We start from the raw sequence: 24852 nt of genomic DNA, 5'->3' as shown, positions 1-24852 counted from the left end.
TTCCATTTGTCAACTCTAAACTAGATGATTTTACCATCACAGTAGATCTGCTGAAATCTAAATTAAGACCAGAAAAGCAACAGAATTACTGAGGCTATGAAGCTAGTTGGATCAGTAGAGGATAGTGTGTCTGCACTATGGTCTTTACTACAATCCTAAAGGTAGTCTGGTCCATCACCCCCAAAGGTGATGATTTGGAATCTAGATCACGCTGCAATTATATTACCATTGTTGGTGTTCCTGAAAATGCCTTGGAAGATGATCCCAAGCATTTTGTGAAGACTTTGCTAATGAAAGTTCTGGCAGATCCTCTCTTCTCACCATATTTTGCAGTTGCGTCCATCGTGCGTTAATGCCAGAGCATAAAGTTGGCGGGCTGCAGTGTTCAACCATGCTCACCTACTGAAGTAGCTTGATAGATCTAGCATTAAAATGTGCCAGGGGGTTCCATATAGTAATGTCGCCACAAAAATCTCGCCATGCAAAAATATCGCCGAAAAATGGGCGTTTTTTGTGGCGACATTATTGCATGGAACATGCGGGGGACAGCCCTGCAAGCCCCAAACTTTTTTTTTTCTTTTAAAAAAAAAATTTCTTTTTTTTGCCCCTGTCCCCATATATATGGTCACCCAAATAATATCGCCACGCCATTTTCGCAGCAATATTATTTACGGCGACCATATATATGGCGATATTATTACCTGATACCGTGCCAGGGATCATGGAGTTGGAATATGAATCCAGCAGAAATGTGATTTAACCTGATTTCTCCATGACAGCTGAAATAGAGCATAAGTCCTTTACTGCAGCAAACTACTTATGAGATAGACTGTCCCATATACCATCCTTTTCTCGCCCAAACTGCACCACCATCAACGTAATTATTTGCTGTTATTGTTTACATCTACTTCTGAGGCTATAGTGTACATTGAAGCTAACATACCCATTAACCAGTCTGGCTCTGGTTGGCCCCATCCTCGCTGGACACTTACTACTCTACAGATGCTGTTGATTTTCTGTTCTCCTTCTGCTGAGCTAATAGCCTAAATGTTCCATGAACACTTGGGTCGCGGACTTTGATGCTGTCGTCCTCATTCATCTTTATTATTCTATATCTAGCCACTGTGACAACATTATGATGCAACACCAATTTATTGACTGTGTTCCTGCTGGTACTTTTCCTGTACGATGTGCTGCTCATGACTACTTCATGGCATGGCTTATCTGTATGTCTGGATTTGGGTAGGCACTGTCCAGTTGGGGTTGACTGTGATTGGGTGGGGCAATCAAGATCTTATTCAAAATCCTCCACTGTTACTGTTGGTAGATTGTTTCATCACAGATGTCTTATTATTTGTTGATGCACCATGAAAGTTGAGCAGTGCTCCAGAACAGATTTGGGAGTTGTAGTATTTTACTCCCCATTTTTTTGAAGTTGGGCATAGAATAATTTTTGTAGGGAGTAAAAATGTAAGTCAAATTCCCAATGCACAGGACAAGGTGAGACTCTCGAGCACAGCACACTCCTGGGCTTCCCCAGCACGAGATTACAGTTCCCTTTCTCAGTATCTGGGCCATCTGTGCCCAAGTCTCTTCTCATGCAAAGTCTCTTGCTTCAGAGGGCCAGATACGCCAACACAACAAAGCAAATGTTCCTTCGGTTGTCCTTTACGCCGGGTGATTATCCTTCACCCTCGAATCCCCCTCAGCTGGGCTCCGATCCTTTCTCATTCGTCAGTCTCCCTCAGTTGGGCTCAGACCAACCAGAGCGATTGGCGATTCAAACCGACTTCCGAAGGGCGATCTCGTCTCGCTGGTTCACTCTGTTAACCTACAGCAAGCACAGGATTTTTACCATCTTAGTTCGCACAGCGGTCCCTTCAGCCAGGCGCAAACGCCAGTTTCTTTTGCAATGTGTCCAGGACTTTCGATTTTACAAGGGATTTGACTTGACCCTTGTATGACCACCTTAACGTCTTATACCAGCCTTCCCTCTGGCCTCTTGGCACTTGTAGTTTTCTTTATTCATAATATTCAACACAGTCTTTATGATCTTCGACTGAGCACCCAAATGGCGCTGAACCACTCGGATTCTGGTACCCAGTTTAGTCATAAACGACCTTTTGTCTTTTATCTTCTCTTTATGTAAAATGTTGGCACTGCAACCTTGAGTCTAACCGAGTCCGGTCCACTATCCGTTCCTTCTGACCTACCGGCTGTGCTGAACTCTTTTGCTTTTCATTTACCACTGAAGTCAAGCATGGTACTTCGTTGGCCACCATGCCTCCCCGCCCTGGCAATCCGAGCGGGAGGGTGCCATGTACCGCTGACATCCGTCGCACCACCTGCCAGCTGCGATACCAGGTCATACGTATCTTTCATTGGAGGCTTTGGAGGTCTGGGTTGAAAAGGTCAAGGGCAACTCCCTCCTTGACGTTATTTCAGGTCTTGTCGCCTTTCTCCTCCGTTTGAACTGTTGTCCTGGAACGGCTGCTTCCTTGTGCATTCAACCTTGCTCGGAATGTGCTCTTGTGCTCTGCCTTTTATCCCTATGGGGAAGGGAAAGGGTAGTCAGGTGTGTAATTATCGGTAATTGCCTGACTCTGCTTGACCCTTGTGTTGGGACATGTCAGGTAAATGGCTCGGGTCTTAGTCCATTGTCTTTCACACTGTGGGAAAGTGTTCATGTTGGAAAGGGGTTGGGGAGTAGAGTTTCTAAGTATCGTACTGGACAGGATGGGGAAAAGGTATTATAGGGATGGGGATACCGTGTCTCACCCTTCGGTGTTCCACTTCCACTCCCCGAAGACCCCCCATCCAGGTGATCTCCCCCACTGGTCCACCCCTAGGAACTGGATCCAATAGCGATGGCCCATGTCCTGGCCACCTGGATGTCAGATCCCCGGGGACTAGCGGGTGAGACAACTTCAGGTTTCTCACAGGTATTGTATTGAGACTGCAAGGAGCTATTTCCTGTCATCCTGTGGAAATCTCTCCCTGCTATCGGCCAGGATGGAACCACTGGATCTGCTCCTAATAGGCCCCATTCTCTTTACAAAAATTGTAGTCGTTTTTAAGTTTTGTACTACTTCTCCAATGTTCCGTTTGTCCAAGTGGATCAATTTTATGTTTTGAAACTTTTTGGTGTGACAATCCTATTTATTTGGGTCTCTGGGTGAATTGGCTTAATATGAGAAGACCTGGTCTGTCCTTACCCTCTCTGGTATTGCCGTATATGACTTTGAGCTGTATTTTCTGGTTTCCTAAACTCCAATCTCTACCTCCTTGTATACTCCAGACCCTGTCTCCCCTCATGTCAGTATTGAAAGGAGTGGGTAATCCCATCTGTTGTTCGATCTTTTATTTTTGCCTCTAAATAAGACAACACAAATACGTTTGACCCAGTCCACACTATGGTGTACACTTGGTCGAGATTCTTTCAATGATTGAAGGTTATTCGCCATTGCTAGTGTCATTTTGTCTAGGATTTCCAGGTCTTTGTCTCATCTTTTACACAATGTTACATCTGAAGTGGAGGCTGAGATAGTGTCATGACACTGTGGGATATGTTCCTGCATAGACGTTCTGTCTCTAGAAGATGTCCTGATAATATTTGGTAAAAGTTTAATTGGTAGGCTTAAGTGCCAATGCATATGAGCTGCCATTCGCTAACGATGGAAATCTTTCCAGCAAATCTCTGATTGCATTCATGCTTGCAGGTGCTGTTTCTGGAGGATGCATGTGATTCAATTAATTGCTTTATAATTGTATTCAATTTAATATGGTACTGCCACATGTGAATGACTCCAATAGAAAGGAATATGGCTTTGAAGTTTGTGACTGATCAACTGTGTTGAAGATGCTGATAACCCAAAGAGGTGTCTTAAAATTCACAATTTTGCCTGATCCAATTTGAAGTCCTTCATTTTTACATCATCATGGCTTCTAAGTTTGATTCAAATCGTATTGAGGAATGCTGCATGTCCTTCCCCCTCTGCTAATTTTCAACAGATGCTATGGTCTTGTCCCCGCATCGCAGATTTCCGGTACAAGTGAGCATACACTTTGTCATCACCACCGATCCTAATACTCTTTCATCTGCTGAATACCTCCTTGGCGATCTAGGCAAAATCTCTAAAGTGTGTGTAAATTATTCAGCCTTGCTTAATTGCCGACTTTGTTTTTGAAATATTGGCGTCTACAAATGTCCCTTCTAGTGATGAATCCCTCGGAGAACTGTCCATGCCAATGACTTCTGTCTTCCAAACATTTTTCCAGTTATCTCTAGTCTGGTTTCTGAAATTACTTTCACCATGCAGCATTCCACTATTAAATAGCCTGGGCTCCTGGTGGCTCCGAATTTGTACACTCTACTCCTCTGTCTAGCTGCTTTCTGTTATCTACTTTATTGTACATTTGTTTGTCTAAATTATTACACGTTATGCCAAGTATGAATGTATGGGATTTATAAAGTGCAAACTAGCTTGCAATGGTGGGCTGTGCATATTGCACATTTACATCTCCAGCCTAAAAATGTATGCACTTATTGGTGATAAAACAATGATTCCTGCACTGTCCAGTAGGTTTACTGTGCTCCTGGGGTTCCTGGTTCACTGAATGCAAAGTCCTCCATGCTGTACATCACTGCTTCTTGCTTGTTTTTCAGTCTCAGTGGTCTCTTTGGATGCTTCACACATATGTTGCTGTTTTGTTTCGAATGGCAAAATGTGACATTTAGCTCCTGCAGCTGCTGTAGCACCAAGATGACCCATTCGCCCAACAACTTTACTTAACCTGACCCAGGGCACATGCAATTGTATGTTGAATCATTGATGTGCATTGCCATGTCCCCAATAACACATTTAAGCACGTGTGGAAACAAGTGACTCTAATTTTAACAATTGCAGTCGATCTATTAAGGTTATGTCTGCAATCAGTTATTTTTAGTTTTGTTTGTTTTGTCGTAAAATGCAAGACTTCCAGGTTTGAGTTTTCTGTAAATCACACAGACCGAAGCATCGTATTGTATTTTTGTTTGCCTGCTAAACCTTCCAAGCAATTTATGTATGATTACAAAACCAAAGCTTCCTATCCTATCTTTCAAAGTGAGTGGTTTATAAAAACCTGGCTCACTTGAAAATATGTATTTGCACTGATATTACTGTATGCAATTACGCAACCAGTGTGCTTGTTTTCTCACATAGTTGCTTTCATTGTTTGCCAAAACCACTATTTGTTTTTTTTTTCTCTACCACCTGGTAAACTTTAAGTAGGTATCCGTCAATTGATGGGATTACCTAATTATTTGACAGTGTCAAGTGGAACAGCACCATTGGAATCAAAGTGTGCGCTAGGATTTAATTATGTTTGATTTATTTTCCAATCTAAATACACGCTTATATTCGATGTATGTTTTAATTAATGCTTGATTTTTTTTCCTTCACCTATCTGTTAATGCACTCAATTTTTCATCTTTTAAATGTATGCAGTTATTTGACAGATTAAGAGCCGAGCATCCAGAATGCGCTGAAAAGGTCATACCAATAAGTAGTGAACTTACACAGCCCCAGCTCGACCTGAGTTTGGAAGACCAAGAGTTACTTATAAACTGCATTGACATTGTGTTCCACTGTGCTGCGACGGTCCGATTTAACGAATCCCTCCGGTGAGTACCATTATCTAGTTATTGTGCCTCTAACATGTGATTTAGCTTGTAGAAGCTCCCCAAACAAATGGCCATTTTAATAAAATGTTAACAACTTAACGTCTTTGTTTACTTTTCTTAGATTCATTGTATGGAGCTTTGCCTTAATAACTTAGCTAAATGTTGTTTTGACAATCATATGCTTTTCAAAATCCGTCTCCAATAGCATACCCACTCTGCACTGGCTTCCTGTGCTAGCCACTCAAGGCAGCCACTCTTGTCCGCAGATGTCTGCATGGGAAAACCTCAGTATCTTTGAAAACATTGGTGACCTCTTAAGAGCCTACTAGAACCCTTCGCACATCTAAACTGGCACAGGTTAGCTGCCCTAGTTTCAAACTGTCTAATGGTCCCTTGAATCTCCGACAGGAAGTAAACATGTGTTCCGGCGGCTTTTAAAAACATTACTCTTTAAGTGGACCTACTATTAACGGGTTCTATTAAGGTCTTTCTCCGATTCCAACCCTGTCCCATTATTTGTGTTTGTAAATCTGTGTAAGTGTGCGCAACCTGATGCCTGTGATTTTGGGCGCCATATAAATAAATACATGGATGATTAGAAGCAGCCAAAGACTGCAGTTTGTGAAAGAAATATAATTTTGCAGCTCGTCTGAAATTCAAGGAAGGAACACAGCGTATTTGAGAAATTATTAGCAACTGTCAGTTCATAGTATATTGAGTTTCTAGCTCCTGATGGGTAAAGCTGTCGTAAATGTACTACAAAGGATCTACAACAGGTATTTTAAAAACTGTATGCAGGTCATGAAGTAGTGGTTGTGGAATGCTGATTGACAACATGAAAATGAAGGGCAAGGATGGATTTTCAATATATAACTTGCAGGCCTACCTCAATGTCCATCCACCAGATGCAGACTTGCATAGCTAGTTAATTATACATTCTTACAATGCAAGTTAGTAGGTTTGGGGTTGCAGGTCTAAATATACACACATTCTATTGATCTCATAGAAGTGCTAGTATCTGAAACAATAAATCCAACAAATAACATTGCTTTGACCCGGTTCTTGCATAGTGTGACAAACTGACAATGTTGCTTCCATATTCACATATTCTTTGCGTTAATAAAAATCCAGTAGTAGTTCAAATGTTATAGCAATTCTATATGTAGCTCTATGTTTTTTTTTTTTAAAATAATAAATAGACAAGAGTTCCAAGACTTTTAGGTGGGGGCTTAGTGATGCACAAAGTACAAAAGATGGTGGGTGATAGCTTCCTTACCTACTATAGCATTGATTAAGAGTCAAAAGAACCCAGTGCATATTTTAATTGACAACAATGGAAAAAATGAAGTGTTTTTAAATTATATATATATATATATATATATATATATATATATATATATATATATATATATATATATATATATATAATTTTTTTTTTTTTTTTTTTTTTTTAGAATGAGTGGGGGGATGGGCAAACGAGGGAAGAGCGTGGTAGAATGAGGGAGAAAGGAGAGGGAGGAGGTGACAGTGAGGGAACGAGGTGCAAGGTGAGAAGGGATGTAGGAGGCAATGGGGCAGATGGGCAGCAGAGAGACCGTGAGGAAGAGAATGGGCAGGAAGCAGGGGAGAGGGAAAATTAGGAAGAGTGAGGAGGTGGGGCAGGTGGAAGGAGGGAGGGAGGAAGGTATGGAGGAAGGGAGGGGGGAAGAGGAGGGGGGAAAGCTAGAGGGGGAAAAGGGTGAAGGGCTGGGGGATTGAAATGGGGAGGCAGGGGGCAGGGGAAGAGGGAATGCAGAAAGGAGATGTGAGTAAGAGGAGGTGAAGTGAAGGGGGAAGAAGAGGATGAGTGGGAGGAAGTGGAGGGGTAGGAAAGAAGAGGGGGTGTTATAAGAAAACTAGCAAATACCCACCTTGTGAAAAAAACATAGAAAATGCAGGCCATGTATATGAAGGCACTCTGGGTACTGTATCCGGGGTGAAGGGAAATCAATGCAACAATTTTACTTGCAGAGGTCATGTCTTTGATAATAAGGTGCAAAAAGGGTGACTTGTGAGTCACCTGGACCAGGGGGCTGTGGATCTCTCAAAAGTTCCCTTATTTCGACTTGGTAGTTGGACAGTGTTGAACCACTTTTCTCAGTGCTGTACTTGCGTGTTGAACTGGGTTCAGATGTGGTGAGTCTCGGTGATCCAGGTGACTGGTCTGGTCCGATGTGAAGCTCTGCGGTTCACTGTGGCGTCCGAACAAAGCAGTTTGAAGGGTCCACTGGGTTAGGTTTGATGGTAGAGCTGATTCAAGATGATTGATACAGCTGGCCGAATCGGAAGTGACACAATGCTTCAGTTTAAGTCTGGGGCCATGTCTGTTCTGTGTGAAGATCCTGGAGGATTGAGGTGCTGTTCAAAGACGCGGCAGTTCAAAGACCTCTTCATTGGGGAGCTTCTGTTATATAGCAGTGACGAGCGCGGCTGGTGTGATGCATCATCGAACTGGCTTGAGGTTGCAAGCAGAGGTTCCCAAGGCAGAACTGCAGGTCCAGAATGGTTTGAAGGTGTTGTCTCTTTCCTTATCTCTTATCTGTATAGCAGAATGCAGAGTGTGACTAATGTCTGAGTGAAGTCATGGGTGAAATGTGTGTGGGAGGATAGAGTAGAATGCTTGCCACAGGGGTTCTAATGCAGACAGTTGGAAAATGAAGCCTGGGTGGTGGGCTCCCTTGGGTCCTTTTCTTAATTGTATTGGACTGTGTGATGAATCTGACTATTGGTCCCTTATCCTCAATGAGGAGCCACCTCATTTTAGGCTAGGGAGGTGAGCCTGCTCAGCAAGGCCCTCTCTAGGGGTCTGGCCAGGTGGAACCTTACTGGGAGTGACTTCCTTCATGGGGACAAGGACTCCCATTCTAGCAAGGAACTCCCTGTCCAGAACACATTATCTGCCTACATGAGAATTGGAAAGACTGCTGCTTCTGTTTTCGACTCTCCCAATAGCGTAATTTCTCCAGTTTCCTTGGATTCAGGTAATACTGAATCTTGCCTGAACTCCACAGTCAGAGCAGTGACACACCCCTTTTGTTTGTGATGACGTACGGAAAAGAATTAGGAACTTGGAAAGGCAGAGCGAATCCTACACAGCGGCAAGCGTCTTGACGGGAGGTTGTCTTGGAGGCGCAGAGCCACACTTGACTGCTGGCCTGGCGGCCCTTTGGAGAGCGAGTAAATCGCTAACTAGAAGCCAGAAGGCTGGTGTCCTGACCGGTAAAGAAGCCCAGGTCAGATAAGACTGAGACGGTGGCGCGACCGTCTCGCCTGGTGGCGTGACCACACGGAGGCCGTGGTGGGCCTGGGACCCATTAACTGATGCTGATTGCATTGGAGAGATCTCTGTCTAATCTCTGTGTGAGAAATGCATTAGCGGCTGAGCCGGGCAGCGGGAGGGAAGCAACCCTCCCGTAGAGGGAACTCCGATGCGAGGGGCACACACTGGCAATAGAGGCTGGAAAAGGCATGCGGGTTACGGGAGCCAAGCAGATCTGAACTGCCAGATGCCCTACCAAAACATGCTAAAGCAAGCCTAATGGAAGGCCCGAGGGCTTTGAAGAGCCCCGAGCAACCGAGAGACAGTTATTTTCGAGGCCGGGAGAGCCACAAGGGTTACTGGAGCCCAGAAAACCCGAACAGGCAAACGCTTCACCAATGCTCTGCTAATGCAAGTCTGTCAGAGGGCCAAAGGACTTTGGGGAGTCCTGGAAATACGAAACATATGAACAGAACTGTTGGGAGAGTGAACCTGGCAGGTTCCAGTCGGAAGGGCACTAACTAGCAAGCACCATTTAAGAAATTTTGGGACTGTTAAGAAAAACTTTCGGGGAAAAGGGAACCATATGGAGTATAAATAAAGACTTACAACTTGGCATACAAAACCTACAGAAAGGCTGAGGACTGTATTGTGAGAGTGGTGAACTTTTAAAAATAAGCCTTCTTGCAAACCAAATAATTGGGCCAGGTAATGCCCAAGCACAGAGGCTATTGCTCCAGCCTTCTTTTTGTTTTTTTCCTAAGTGGCATGGCCAGTTAGTTGAAAGGTTTTGGACTATGGACTATTTCTTTTGGACTTTGACAAGCACCCTTACTTTTAGTTTTGTTGTGCAGGGAACTTCACTCATAGCAGTAGGCCTAGACAGGAGTTTTTCTTATTTGAATAATAAACATTTCAATACTTAGTCCGACTCCTCCTCCTGGTTCGTCACTACTTACTGGATGTAGCTTAAGCATGACTTGCCTGCGGCTCAAAAAAACATTACATGGGTCACACACTGGGGACAAGTTGGTCGAAGGAGGGCGCAGGAAGCAGACTGTGGTGGAGGGAGCAGTCATCTGATGACCCACTACCCCGCAGTAGAAGTCCCAGCACCCAGGGCAGCCAACCAGGGGAAGGAAGCCTATAGACTTTGACATTTGCTAGTGGAGACAGTGGCGTGGAGAATAAGCAGCTGGGCTTGAGCGCCATTTGCCTGATTGTTCTAATGGGAACATCCTTAACAGTCTATAGGAAAGAAGGTGAATGCAAGCCTGCAGCAGTTGTCTTAGCTAATGGGACTAGGCCCCAAGGGTGGCCTACAGGGGAGACAAGAGTTCTGGAGAAAGTAGTTGAAGGCCTACACAGCATCGCAGTATATATAGCATATGAGGTAGAACGAGACCCTGTAATATCATATGTGGCTAGTGAGCGATCTGACTTATAAAGTTATAGAGTGCTCCGTGTGTCGGCAGTAGGAGGAAAAAGAGGGGGCCCCTAAGCGCTCGGAAGCTGCCATGAAAGGGTGACCCGTGAAACAGTGATCTGCTTTGAAACAATTGCACAGTAGGGAAACGGCTCCATTAGAGTCGCAGTTCAACAGTGGTATGCATTGGTTACCATATAGAGATGGAAAGTGATGGGGAGTGATCAGAGGATTACTGCAGCACGCCACAACACTGTGTGGACTTATGGGGGGGTTAGATCCGTTCACCTCAGCGGGTTGGAAGAAATGGTCACGTGGTGTGTGATTGACTACATCAGGTGTTCTCTGACAACGTATCCGACATGTCGACCCTCAAAGGATGGACGTCATCGGTACAAGCCAGTAGAAACTGCTGAGCAGGGAAAGGGCCTTTCTGGCCACCTGGAACTGCACTCTAAGCCTCTGATGTGGTATGTAAAGAAGACTGTCATGAGTTGCACCAATAAAGTGGCATCTAGTATTTGAGGACCGCAAAGAAAGTGGGTGTTCTGTTGGTTGACATAAAAGGGCGCCTACCAAGGATGCGGCGTTAAGAAGATAACCCTGCTTTTGAGAAACGGGAACAGGACAGCTCGGGAATGGTAAAGAGATCCGTGAAGAGATTTGTAGTTGGTGGTATGAAGAATGGCACTTGCAGGATGGACTAGAGTACCATTGACAGGGTAGAAGCCTAATGTAGTTGGGGGTTTCTCACTGTGAGCAATCCATTGTTTGGGTGTACGGGGTGTGCATAGTTTGGTTGGTGACATGTAGAGAGAGGTATTCTCCTCAGAGTGTGGGTGTTGTACCTGTGCTTGGCCCAGAGTTCACAAAGGCCGTAGCCTGATGGTGAAAAAAAAATAGGTGTCATGTTCTAGTATGCCAGAAAGTGATTGGCCTTTGAGGTGCTGCTGGTAGCATTGCAGAGTTGTGCACGCAGGTGATGATTTTTGGGATGATCGTACTGAAGCGCTGCAGCGGAGTACATGCTAACCTTGTGTGGAGGTTGTATGGCATTTTGTTATTGAAGTAAGGTGACGCACATTGGGCCAGAGTCTCAAAAATAAAAAGCTGCATGGCATAAACGTGTGCATCTCAGAGATGCACAACTTTATAAAAATGGACGCAAAGGATAGAGTGGGTGGAAAGCATGCACTTACACCAAATTATGCATGCAAAAGGGGAGTGACCAGGGAAAGTGAGCAAAGATGTACTAAAATCCTGATTCACAAAACCAGACCCCATGATTTGCTCCCAAAAATGCCCTTCAACATTTTGCTTGATTTTTAAAAGTAGGGAAAGTGGTCCAGAAAAAGAATGTAAGTAACCTAACTAACAAAAGCAGCACAAAAGTAGCACACGGGTTACACCAATCCCAACCGACAACACAGTATAAACCCCAGCACAGAGACACTGCTACGCATCCCTACAATGGACAATGCAGTAGGTATCGTGCTGCTGCGCATACTGAGGATGATAATGAGGAGAATGAGAATGACCCGGGAAAAGATCTATAGGTGGAGGAGCACTCGTACAGCTGGCTGATGATGTGGTTACCTTGCAGCCAGTGTAATCTAAACATTACTATCAATACAGGCCTTTTTTTCTTTTCTTTTGTTCCTCGACTACAGAATGACTTGCGTTCCGATAGCACCATCTCGTACCACTTCCCACCCCACATGATACTGGAGATGGTGAGTCCTCACTAGTCAAGGCATGGTCAGCATTATTTGCCACAGGCACTTACCTGAGGACCAGTGATATCACCTCAGGAATCTCCTAGTCCTCGTAGTCAGGGGAAATACACCATGCATGTCTGATTAACAGAGGGGAAGGCTACCACGGCAGGCTGTAAGCGATGTGCACTTACCCATAGAATGTATGTACATCAGGAGGCCATGATGGGCATGTGCAAGCGAATGAAGCTCCACTCCGACACAGATGCAACAGGCCAGAAGGGAGGAAAACCCAGAGGCCATCGTACTCCTTGCAACCTACCATTTGACAGGCACACAGAAGGTGAAATGACAACTCAGCTGACATAACCAAGAAAATGTATTTGTCTTCACAGCAGACATTGATACTCCTAAATGTAACCTGAAATAACTGAAATGAGAAAATCTTGAATGAAAAACAAACCTATGGAACAATTGAGCCATCATTTTTAATGAGCATGGCACTGGCTACATCTCAGGGTTGTGGTCTCCCTTTTGTCTCTGTCCACCCTCTGGCTGCTCTGTTGGTGTCACGGGCTGTGGTCTATGCAGGGTATGGATGTGGCCAATGGAAGATGGGTTAGAAGCTGCACTGTTATCTGAGCTCATGGCCATAGTGGAAACAATACCCCTCAAGATCTGTTGCAACCCTGTTTGCGGCAGCGATAGTCTCTGCATGCTGCCTCATCTGTAGCCTCATCTGCCTTCGGGCCTTGCGCTGCATGACGTTAGGGTTACTCCCAACGCCTCACTTATTTCCCTCACCCCCCATGCTATTGAATTGCGACAGTCTTGTCAAGCCGACTAGGCCTTCTCCCAGAGTGTTGCTTATCGATGTTAGTTGGCTGCACACTGTGAGCTGATGCTGACACAATTTCTTCCCAGGTGGTGCACAGGGTATAGTGGAGCCTCTTGGTTCTTGCTCTTCTGATTGCATGGCGCCGGTGTGGTTGCTTCTGGGGCTCTTGTGTCTAGTTGTCCAGCCTGTGCGTCAGTCGCATGGTTCTCTTTGTACCTGTGGTGCATGTCGGGCAGCGGTTGCTATTAAGGGTGTACCGAATAGTAGATTTAGTATTCGGCCGAATAGTTGGCCAAAGCCAAATACGGAGACTAATAGTTCCTTCCCGCGCATGACATGAGGCATAAGATGTCATTGCTTATGTATTACTTGAAAGTTGAAACTTATGTAGTATCCGCCAATTAATATCACTGGGGTGGGGGCCATCACTGTTAAAAGCAACCATTCTACATGCTGGCCACACTATTGCCGCTTTCTGACTGCATATCTTTTAAATATTGTCCTGCCTTGTTTCATGTCCGGGGCCTCTTTGGCTCATCTGTCATGAAACCACTTTCACTTTATTTACAGCAATATGCTGGTTTAGTTACTGTGCTGATGAATAGCATGAAGGAATTAAGTTACAAGTATTTGCCCCTGTGGACACACGTTTTACAAGATAATAGAAGGTTCTTCAAGAACGCTCCAGCAGTGGAAGCCTTTTGTTCTTATTAAATCACCTTTCCTGCCTGCACATCTTTTGGTGTTGTGCTGCAAACACACAGGAGAAGGAGCTATTTAGAAGACGCTGGCGGCAGCCCACCATAGGCTTGTGGCTTTCTTTCAGAGTTGAGGAGGGGATTATTTTAGAAAGATGGGCAGCCGAGTCGCAGTCGAAGGAGAGAGTTGGCTGGCCCTGTGCCCTCCAAAAAAGAGCAGGTTAATTAATCTGACCATAGGTGGGATAGGGTAGCGGGAGCCCCACTGTCCAAAAGAAGACCATTACTGACCATCAGTTACCGAAGATGCAAAACCAACAGTTTGCCATCATTGTTTTTGTAAAATATGTTTTACCTCTCGCCCAAAATAAAGGCTGTATTCCAGTGCAGGCCCCCCTCCACCCAAAGAAAACCCACATTCATTTATTTTCAGTACAAAGCTGGCAGTGCCATACAGATATTTAGTGTTTTCGTTTTGTGTGCTAAAAAATAATATATATTTTGAAGGGATTGTGTCCTCCGACGTATTCCTTATCTTTGATAATTCCTCTCCAGCTTGCTGGCCTCGGAAATGTTTTCTCTGTAGAGGGCGCTGCGCGTCGACGTCCGCCGAGTTGATGTCCCTCGACAGCCACCGTATCGGCGCTGACGTCACCATGCCCATAAATAGCCACGCGCGGCGTCTGTTGCTCAGTTCCATTTTTCCGCGCTTCATGGGGCCTCGGAATATCGTTGCTCAGTTCAGTCAGATAAAACCTCTTATATTTACTCGAAATACCAACTCGTTCTCGATGGCTTCTTCATCGGAACCGACGACTCCGCGGTCCGGCTTAAAAAAATGTCGAGACTGCGGTAAGAAAATGTCGATAACAGATCCACACAGGATCTGCTTGTGGTGCTTGGGAGTCGAGCACCATTGTTCGGAGTGTGAGGACTGCATGTCCATGACGGCGAAAGCCTTGAAGGAGCGTAAGGGGAAGCTCGAGAGAGGTAAGTCAGTCAAAACCTCCTCGAAAGTTTCTTCGGCCGAGTCGAGGCATTCGTCTCCTCACCGTCGAAAGCATTCCCATTCTGTGTCTCGAAGTAGCTCCCACCATTCGTCGAGATCTAGACACTCAAAGAAGAGACGTCGAAGATCCCCTTCCTCGTCATCTTCTGTTTCCCCAGAAAGGGTCTCCTGCCCCACAAAACACAGCTCAGGCTGAGTGGGAGGAATTCAGGAAGAAAATGCTAAGCGTCTTCGAGAAAGCAGCCTCGACCCCCTCGAAGACAGCTGAGGGTGATACCCTGGGTGAATAACCCAAAAAATCGAAACGCTGCGAGTCGCTGCACCCTGCGAAAGAATCCACCCGAGAGTGCCACGGCGATCGGGTAAGAAGGCACCATCTTCGCCGTCGTCGAAGATCCCTTCGACGCATGGATCGGCGCCATCGACGCTGTTGTCGAAGGGTTCTTCGCATCGGTCGATCGAATCGATGCCGACATCGACGCCGATGAAAGAGAAAACTGCGGCTACGTCACAGCCAACGGTGATACCAAGAGCCTCCGGCACGACGCCGAGACCGTCGTCGACATCCTCGAGTAGGATCCCAATCTTCTTGAGTTCTTCGAGGTCTCTTCCAGTTTTCTCGGTGCCTTCGAAGCCTGTCACATTGGCGGCGACGACATCGATGTTTTCTCGCCCAAAAATGACGAGTTTGGCTCCTTCTGCCTTAGAAATGGGTTTTACACCATTTCCGAGGTCAGAGTACCCCGGATTATCTTCAATCTATGAAGAAGGGGGGGATTCTGACCAGTAAACCTTCGGGTTGTAGAGGACCACACTACCTGTTTCAGAGGATTTTACCTCTGAGGAAAGAAGGTTGAAAGACGTACAGGAATCATTACATGAGGCAAGTGGGCTGGACACTTCTCCAGAAGTGGAATTTGTCAAACCAGACCCAGGGGAACATGCCGAAACACCCTATAGAACCCTGATGGCAAGGATTATTGAATTTATGGGTTGGTCTTTGCCTTCACTTGTTTTTCAACAGTATGACCTGACAGACATACTAGACAAAGGTCCACAGGAGGTTCCTGTGGTCCCCTTCCATGCAGCCTTGCAAAGGAAGGTTTCATCTAATTGGGAAACTCCTGAGGTTATCCCTGCAGTCAATAAAAGATGGTCAGCCAAGTATAGGGTAGCTGCGGCTGACCCTGAATACTTATCAAAACACCCGACTCCAGAGAGCCTGGTGGTTCAAGCGGCAACTTCATCAAGCAGCAGATCCGCTTACCCTACTGTCCCACAGGATAGAGATGACAAACGGTACGATTCTATGGCAAAAAAAGTATTTTCTGCTTGTAGTATGGCGTTGAAGTCCATCAACGCCACCTGTATGCTCGCCAGGTTCAGTCACACACTGTGGGAGTGTGCTTCATCAGCGGCTGACTGCATACCAGAAGGAGAGGAAAGGGAAGCCTTCCTTAACATCATCAAAGATGGCAAAGATGCCATGTGCGAGTCAATTCAAACTGGCATCGATTCCGCTGACAGTATCAGCAGGTCCATGGCGGCAAGTACGACAATCCTCAGGCATGCGTGGTTGCGAAAGTCTGGCTTTGCTCCAGATGTACAGGCCAGACTTTTGAATATGCCCTTTGACAGCTCTTCTTTATTTCGGTAAAAAGGCTGATGACAGCCTGGAAAAGTTGCAGACATCTAAAGCAGCGGCAAAATCTTTAGGAGCTGCAATCCGCCAAACTCCTTTCCTCTCCCAGAGGTTCCTGAGGGGTGAAAAGTCCTTTCGCTATTATTCCACATTCGGGAAAGGCAGAGGACAGCCGGCTCAAAGAGGCCAAAGGAGATCCACCCGAGGTGGACGGGTCAAAAGTACTAAAGCCGCAGCAGGTGCCTCTTTACCCTCGGCATCTGCATCAGCTGCCCCCAAACAACTCAGGTCTTTCCACACAAAAAACCTGTAGGGGGCAGGTTAACTCAACATCTGACGGAATGGCAGGCTATTACGTCAGATGCTTGGGCATTGGAGACAGTTGGCCAGGGTTACTGCCTACCCTTTCTACACATCCCTCAGTCATCCGCCGGGGCACAGCTCTCTAAAAGTTCCAGATCTGCTCCTCTTGCAGGAAATGATAGCCCTGCTAGGGAAAGGTGCCATAGAACCGGTACCTGTAGCGGACAGGAACAAGGGCTGGTACTCCCCCTACTTTCTCATACCAAAGAAGGACGGAGGACTGAGGCCCATCCTGTACTTACGAGAATTGAACAGGTTCCTCAGGAAGGACAAGTTCAAGATGGTAACTCTCTCTCAGATCCTTCAGGCCCTCCAGCTCCAGGACTGGCTGGTATCTCTGGACCTTCAGGATGCTTATTTCCATGTGCCAATCCATCTCAAACACAGGAAATACCTGAGGTTCGCAATTGGCGACTATCAATTTCGAGTTCTGCCATTTGGGCTGACCTCCGCCCCGAGGGTCTTCACCAAGCTAATGTCGGTAGTGGCTTCGAGTCTAAGGAGGGAAGGGATCCACGTCTACCCCTACCTGGATGATTGGCTGATCAGAGCTGTATCTTCGGAACAAGCTCAGATCCAGCTAAATCACGTTTGCCACTGCCTTCACAGACTGGGCTTCTCCCTCAATTTAAAGAAGTCACAGATGATACCATCACAGAGACTCCAGTTCATTGGAGCGGTCCTGGACACTTCCCTGGGAAAAGCCTTGCCACCAGAGGTGAGGGCTCAAGATATTCTGCAGATGGTCAACAAGTTTCAAAATGCCCAACGTCTCCCAGCCTTCGACTTTTTGAGGTTGCTAGGCCTCATGGCATCCTGCATCTTCCTTGTGCCATAGGCTCGCATGAGAATGAGATCTCTTCAGTGGGCACTGAGAACTTAGTGGTCACAATTCTCAGGGAGAATGACAGATCTCCTTTGGATTCCGGACAAGGTAGCCCATGACCTTCAATGTTGGACCTATCCAGAGAACATTTTGAAAGGAGAACTGTTTTGGCAACCATGGCTGGAGATAACAGTAGTCAGACGCCTCACTCACGGGGTGGGGAGCCCATGCCAACGACTTGACCATCAGCGGTCGTTGGTCTCCATCGGAGTCCAGACTACACATCAACCTATTAGAGCTGAGTGATCAGACTAGCGCTGAAAGCTTTCCTGCCATCAGTACAGGGGAGAAATGTCCTGATAATAATGGACAACACGGTGGCCATGCACTACCTCAACAAAAGAGGAGGCGTAGGGTCACTGTCACTGTGCAGAGAGGCAATGCAGCTCTGGTTTTGGGCAATTCAGGAAGGAATCTCTCTATCGGCAGTCCACCTAGCCAGAGAGAAGAACTTGACAGCGGACGCTCTGAGCAGGCAGAGCAGAGTCTCCCACGAGTGGGAGCTAGCTCAGGAAGTCCTTCAAGAGATCTTCGCCCTTTGGGGAACTCCTCAGGTGGATCTATTCGCCACCAGCACCAACAGGAAGTGCGATATGTTCTGTTCAAGGGAATTTCCCCCGAGAGGAGCTCTAGGGGACGCGTTCGTATTGGACTGGGAGTTCCCACTCCTTTACGCGTTTCCATCAGTCCCTGTTATTCCTCAAATGATCAGGTTGAGAAGATTCTGGAAAACTATGATCCTAATTGCCCCGGTTGGGCCAGGAGAACGTGATACCCGGACCTTCTAGATATGTCCATCTGTCCTCCAATCCGTCTTCCACTCAAAGAGAATCTTCTCTCACAGAAGGGAGGTCAGGTTCTCAAGACCAGACATCAGAACCCTCAACCTTCACGCTTGGCTTCTGAAAGGCTGAGGTACAAGGATTGGGACCTCCCTGATGACGTCATGGAGGTGTTGCTTTCGGCCAGAAGGCCAGCAACAAAGTCTTTATACTGCTGCCGTTCGAACAAATTTTGCAGCTGGTGTAGAGAAGATATCGACCCCTTTTCATGTGGTACACCAATGTTTTTGTCCTTCCTACTCTATTTGGCGAATTCAGGCCTTCAAGTTGGCACCATCAAGGGCTATCTCGCAGCGCTATCCATCTTTAAGCGCACTGCGGAAGAACCATCCTATTTCAAGTTACCCTTGGTAATACAGTTTCTAAAAGGGTTAACCAACGTTTATCCCCCAAGACCATTCCAGGTTCCCCTATGGGACTTAAACTTAGTCCTAACTTTCCTGATGGGCACACCTTTTGAACCACTCCATTCTTGTTCGTTAAGGTTTCTTACCCTTAAAACTGTTTTATTAATAGCACTTACATCTGCTAGAAGGGTGAGCGAGTTACAAGCTATTTCTTTTAAACCCCCTCATACAATCTTTCACAAAGACAAAGTTGTCCTGCAAGTGAAGCCTAATTTCCTCCCAAAGGTGGTTTCTGATTTCCATATCACTCAGAAGATTACCCTGCCATCTTTCTATCCTCCTCCTCATCCGGGGAAAGAGGAAGAGAGGTTACACAGGCTGGACCCTAGAAGGGCTTTAAGTTTTTACATCAGTAGACTGGCCAGGATAAGACAAGCAGACCAGCTGTTTATAGGCTACACAGGTCACAAGCTGGGGTTACCAATAACTAAGCAGACCATTTCCAGATGGATCATTCTAGCCATTTTGGAATGTTATAAACTGGCAGGAAAAGAGCCCCCTCAAAACCTTAGGGCTCATTCGACCAGAGGTATTGCAGCTTCATCGGCCGTCAAAAGAGGAGTGCCGGTTAAAGACATTTGTGCGGCCGCCACATGGTCGTCCGTCCATACCTTTACACGATTTTACAACTTGGATTCCTCCTCCAGTCAAGAGACTAGGTTTGGAAGGGCTGTATTGCACTCTATTCATCAATAGAAGGCAGCGTGAAGTCAGTACTCCGACCTCCAATAATAGAATACTGCTATGGCAGCCTATCTAAGATAAGGAATACGTCGGAGGACACAATCCCTTCGAAGAACAAGTTACTTCTTACCTTGTAACGTTCTTTCGATGGGATGTTTCTCCGACGTATTCCTTATCGACCCTCCCATCCATCCGCGCAGTTCTACTTCCCTTGTTGCAGTTTACGCTCCTTCAGGGTGATTAGTCTAGTTCAGACAGAAATACTGTGGGCTACAAAACGGAACTGATGCGTCGATGGAACCTTCGAAGAAGGTTTTGAGGTCATAGCTTTACTCGAGGGTTCGAGACGCGCTCGAGAAGCTTCCTTCGCCAGGTACTGCGACTCGCGGCGTTTTTGACCTTCGGGTCTTTCGACCAGAGCATCGCTCTCGGCAGTCTTCGAGGGGGGTCGAGGCCTCTTTCTCCAAGACGCTCATCATATTTTTGCAGAATTCCTCCCATTCAGCCCGGGAACTATGTTTCGTGGGGCAAAGGATTCTCTTTGGAGAAACAGAGGAAGAGGAGGACGGAGAAGGGGATCTTCGACGTCTCCTCTTCGAGTGCTTCGATCTCAAGGAGTGATGGGACCCACTCCGAGACCTGGAGCGCGAATGGTGAGGAGGAGACGAATGTCTCGACTTCATCGAAGAAGCAGCTTTTAAAGTCTTACCTTTCTCCAGCTTCCCCCTACGCTCCTTCAGGGAGGTAAATAGGATTAAATTGACAAAACTGAGCAACGGTAGTCCGAGGCACTGAGTAAGCGCGGAAAAACGGAACTGAGCAACGGACGCTGCGCGCTTCCTTTATAGGCAGGATGACGTTGACGTTGATACGGCGGCTGTTGAGGGACATCGACTCGGCGGACGTCGACGGGCAGCGCCCTCTAGAGAAAAATTTTCCGAGGCCAGCAGAGCTGGAAGGAGATATCCAAGATGAGGAATACGTCGGAGGAACATCCCATCGAAAGAACGTTACAAGGTAAGAAGTAACTTGTTCTTCTTGTGGCAGTATCCGGGAGGTGAAGGCACCAGGTCTGCTACAGGTACAAAGTAGAAAAATGAAAAGTAGTAGTAGAAGTTGCCCGGGTGGGAGAGATTCTGACGACATGGTCGGGGACCCTGGTGGACAAAGAGGAAGCCCAAGGAAGGTGGGAGACAGAAGAAAAGCGAGTCTGGGACCCACACCCATATTAAGATTGCATCCAAGGCAATCTTTCTTGTGGCAGTATCTGGGAGATGAATGTATCAGGTCTGCTACAGACACAAGGAAGAGAAATGAGGGTCTGGGATCCCACATACATACATATTATGTCCAGGAAGATCATACTAGCCGCAGCACCGGGATGGTTAGTTTACCAGGTTGTCTGGGAGTGTAATAAACATTAAAACCAAAACAGTTGAAAGCAATCCTGGGAAAGGTCAGCTGAGCAATAATACTTGCACCCATGCTAATCTTCAAAAGCACAGTATCTGATGGGTTAGAGAACTGGATTGAATTTGAGAATAGAAGAAATGAGGAAGCAGCATTCCCTTGATCTCTGAGAAACAAAACCTCTTAAAGGAGAGGGGACATTGTCACCCGCCAAGAGGAAGGAAACCCTCCCTTGGCAACACCAGGAGCCGACAGCCTGCACCATTTGAGAACTTCTGAGAACTTTTTGTGTTTAGCTACATTGGAACTATTGAACTATCAAGAAGAAGGGCACACCCCCTGCACTTTAGTTTTAATTATTAGTGTGAGGGTTAGAGAGGGTTTTAGGGTTTTGACACAACAGTGGACTTATTTGCTTTTGGACATCCTGATTGGCCCATTGGAATATGTTATTGAGGTAGGGAAAACCCCTCTTAGTGTTGGGGCTAGTGAGGCATATTACCAACCCTCCTTTTCATTTTTTTTTAAACTGTGTTTTATTCGTTTTTGCATGGAAAAAACATTATAGTGTTACCAACTAGGGGCACTGTGTCCCCTCTTGCCCCCCCACTTCCTTCCAACATTTACATTCTGCTTTATTTAGCACATAGCCCATCACAATCCTAGTGAAGAGTTCGGCACCGAAGACCTGAACCACTTGTTATTGGATTATACTCCCAGCCAATCCATGCCTCGCAGAGAAGTTTCACCATCAGTTGTCCCACGCTACAATGTTCATAGGATAGCCGCCCAAGGGGGTGAGCCCGCCAGGGCATTGGGAAGTTCTTGTGTTCTGGGGTGGGTTTCCGGGTCTCCGACCCTAGAGGCGTAGCTCCTAAAGGCTGCCCAGTAATCCCTGGGTTTACTATTAGGTGGAAGTGTTAGGTTGTACTGTGTTTCCCTCTATTCACAGCTTGACATATTAAACCAATGTTTAAATGTGGGTGCTCTGTTGGCCCCCCCAGGTTCGCACCACCAGTGATCTGGCAACTACGGAGGCCATACAGACTAGGCGTTGCTCGCTGCGGGAGCCCGACTCCACTAGAGCCAGCAGCCAGATTTCTTGGGAGAGCAGCATAGAGGTATCGATCATATTTGATATCGCTTCTGCTATGCCCGCCCATAGTGGCTGAACCTGTGGGCAGAGCCAGGCGACATGGAGAAAGTCTGCAGGTGCCGGTTGACACCTCCTACAATTCGGGGGTCTGAGTGGGAACAGCTTATGTAGACAAAGAGGTGGATAATACAACTGACGTACAAATTTAAAATGGATCAGGCGGAATCTATTGTTAATGGAAATGGATCTGGTCTCGGTGCATATCAAGTTCCACTGGTCGTCTGTCAGTATGTTCCCCAAGCATCCCTCCCATTTGGCCCTACATTGGTCAGGATCCGGGGATTTGAGCGACCGGGTAATTCCATATAGGGTCGAGATCAACTTCTTGGTTGATGTCGGCGCAGTGGTGTACACCATCAGTGGGGTTGTGGGGCGCGTTTGGAAAGTCTGGCCATTTGGTCCTCAGCACCTCTTGTAGCCGGAAGTATAGAAGCTGCATGATGGGGGGGGGGGGGGTGGGTCCACACCCCTTTAAGTTTAAGGTCATGCCATGTGATAAATTTACCCTCGGGTGCAATATCTCCCATTGTATGTATCTGGAGATTTGTGAAGTTTTGTATGATGATAGATTTGAGTAATAGGCAGATGGGGAGCAGGTGCAAGTGGATCTAGGTCACCTGGTCTAACCCCGCCCACCTGGTGCCTTCCTGCTTACTGCTCTTTTTCACCACTTAGCAAGCCACGCCCACCTGGTGCCTTCCTGCTTGCCGCTCTGTTTCCCTACTTAAGGAGCCCTCCAGCTTCTTTTCCTTTGCAGATGGGGAGCAGGTGCAAGTGGATCTACGTCACCTGGCCTAAGCCCCGCCCACCTGGTACCTTCCTGCCTGCTGCTCTTTTTCACCACTTAGCAAGCCCCGCCCACCTAGTGCCTTCCTTCACCATCACTGTCTTGTGGCCAATGCTGGATTTGACTTTTATGGACTTCATTCATTCACGGTGCGTCACTCTTTCTCAACTCTCATGCTGGACTTCCTTTGCATCTTGTACTCATGGTGGCCCTGAATCATGCTGTTCCCATCTTCATCTTGTATCCTGGCTTGCAACATTATGTGTTACTAATGACTTCTGCAATTGTATACGCTCTCCACTCTTGCTTCTCCACTGCTTACTCTTTTCGCTCCTCCTTTCCCTTCTCCCTTTTCCTATCTCCTCCCCTTACTTTCTTCTATGCACTTACTCTATTAGAATTGTCCCTGGACCTAATATGATCGCAACCTCGTCTGTTTCCTCCACCCTCCCATTACTGGTTTTTTCCTCCCCACCACGCCTCCAGCACTATCTGAAATGTCAGGCCTAGTATGATAGTCTCTCGTTTTGTTCCTCCCCTCCCTTTCTGCACCCATCTCCCTCACCTTTTGTTTTTCTCCGGCTCTACCAGAAATGTCGTCAGGCCTAGTACGGTAGTCACCTGTCTGTTTCCATTTCCTTCCCACTCTCCGCCTCCCTTCCTTATCTATGTCTTAGCTCTTGCACTATCTGAAATGTCGTCAGGCCGAGTACGATAGTTAATTTCACATCCTTACTGTTCATGGCCTGTAAGAATGTGGTTGTATTTTCCCTTGTTCCCTCCCTTGCCTTGAAGCGCTTTGAAACACATTGTGCATAGGCGCTATATAAATAAACTATCATATATCCTATCATATAGGAAGAGGTCAAGGACATCGAGACCTCCCTGTGAGCTCTAATAAGACGCAGGGCTGTTTCCCGGCCCAGATCAGCCTGGTCATCATGCACCTCAGTCGGTTCCAAAATGTGACTGGAGGCCATATCGGGACGTTATTGAAGACGTACAATAATTTTGCCAGGCCCACCATCTTAGAAAGTGAAATACGGGCTGACTGGGAGATGGGGAGGCACACCCAGGTGTCCACCCTGTGTTCCAAGTATTGTTAAGCCGCAATGTAGTTTTCCTCATATAGCCTGACTCGAGATGTGGACACCCAAATGCCCAGATAGGGAATACCTTGCGGACACATTACCAGTGTCGTGTGGGGAGATCCCTGCGGTAAGTGGAGTACCTCAGAGTTCGACCAATGAATACGCAGGCCTGGTAGGGCTCCAAATTTAGTAATCTCTTCTACGACGGGGTTCAGATTGGTTTGTGGGTATTTGACGTATATAAACCTATTGTTCGCGTATAACAAGACAATGGACCTGTGTGTGCCAAGTATTACCCCTCTATGGGCATGGTATTCCCTTAGAGCGCATGCTACAGCTCGATTGCCAAGGCAAACAGGATGGGAGCGAAGGGGCAGCCCGGTCTAGTGCCCCGGGATGGGTGAATGGGTTTGGATTGTTCACCATTGGTGTACACCAGGGCCGAGGGGCCATATATAGCAGTCGGACCCAGTGTAGAAACGAGGTGCCCAGGCCAGCTCGTCGGAGAACCTCAAACAGAAAAGACCACTCTACCGAGTCGAAGGCCTTTTCGGCATGCAATGCGGCCACAGTAATTGGGACCTCCGGTTTCACATTATGCATCAGGTTGAACAATCGCCGCAAGTTGTTTGTGTGGAGCGTCCCGGTATGAAGCCTGCCTGGTCTGGAAGAACCAGACCCTGCACGTGGGGTAGGAGCCTGTCGGCTAAAAGTTTTACCAACGATAAGGGCCTTTAGGATGAACACTGCCTGGGGTCCTTGTCTGGTTTAAGCAGAACCGTCACAAGGGTGGTTCTGGTGGACCCTGGGAGCCCGCCTGTCGAGCTGACCTCCTCAAACATTCTACGTAGGTGGGGGGGGATAAGTAAGGCCGGGAGAGTTTTATAAAGTTTGGCAGTAATGCCGTCTGTCCCGGGGGCCTTGCCATTGCAGAG

The 24852-nt window shown here is 46.8% G+C and overlaps 1 protein-coding gene across 7 annotated transcripts in view; it reads left to right on the top strand.

Annotated features, from left to right (window-relative positions):
• The window catches only part of FAR1 (fatty acyl-CoA reductase 1), a 1197112-nt gene that overhangs the window by 233341 nt on the left and 938919 nt on the right, over positions 1 to 24852 (top strand). For all 7 annotated transcript variants that reach the window (XM_069623607.1, XM_069623603.1, XM_069623609.1 and 4 more), the window contains one exon: positions 5490 to 5665. In XM_069623607.1, coding sequence (XP_069479708.1) covers positions 5490 to 5665 — 176 coding nt within the window. The remainder of the gene's footprint in view (positions 1 to 5489; positions 5666 to 24852) is intronic.

The sequence above is a fragment of the Ambystoma mexicanum genome, chromosome 11 (genome assembly GCF_040938575.1).
Source record: "Ambystoma mexicanum isolate Mex_15411 chromosome 11, UKY_AmexF1_1, whole genome shotgun sequence".
Lineage (NCBI taxonomy): Eukaryota > Metazoa > Chordata > Amphibia > Caudata > Ambystomatidae > Ambystoma > Ambystoma mexicanum.
This window is presented reverse-complemented; position numbering and strand designations above follow the sequence as displayed.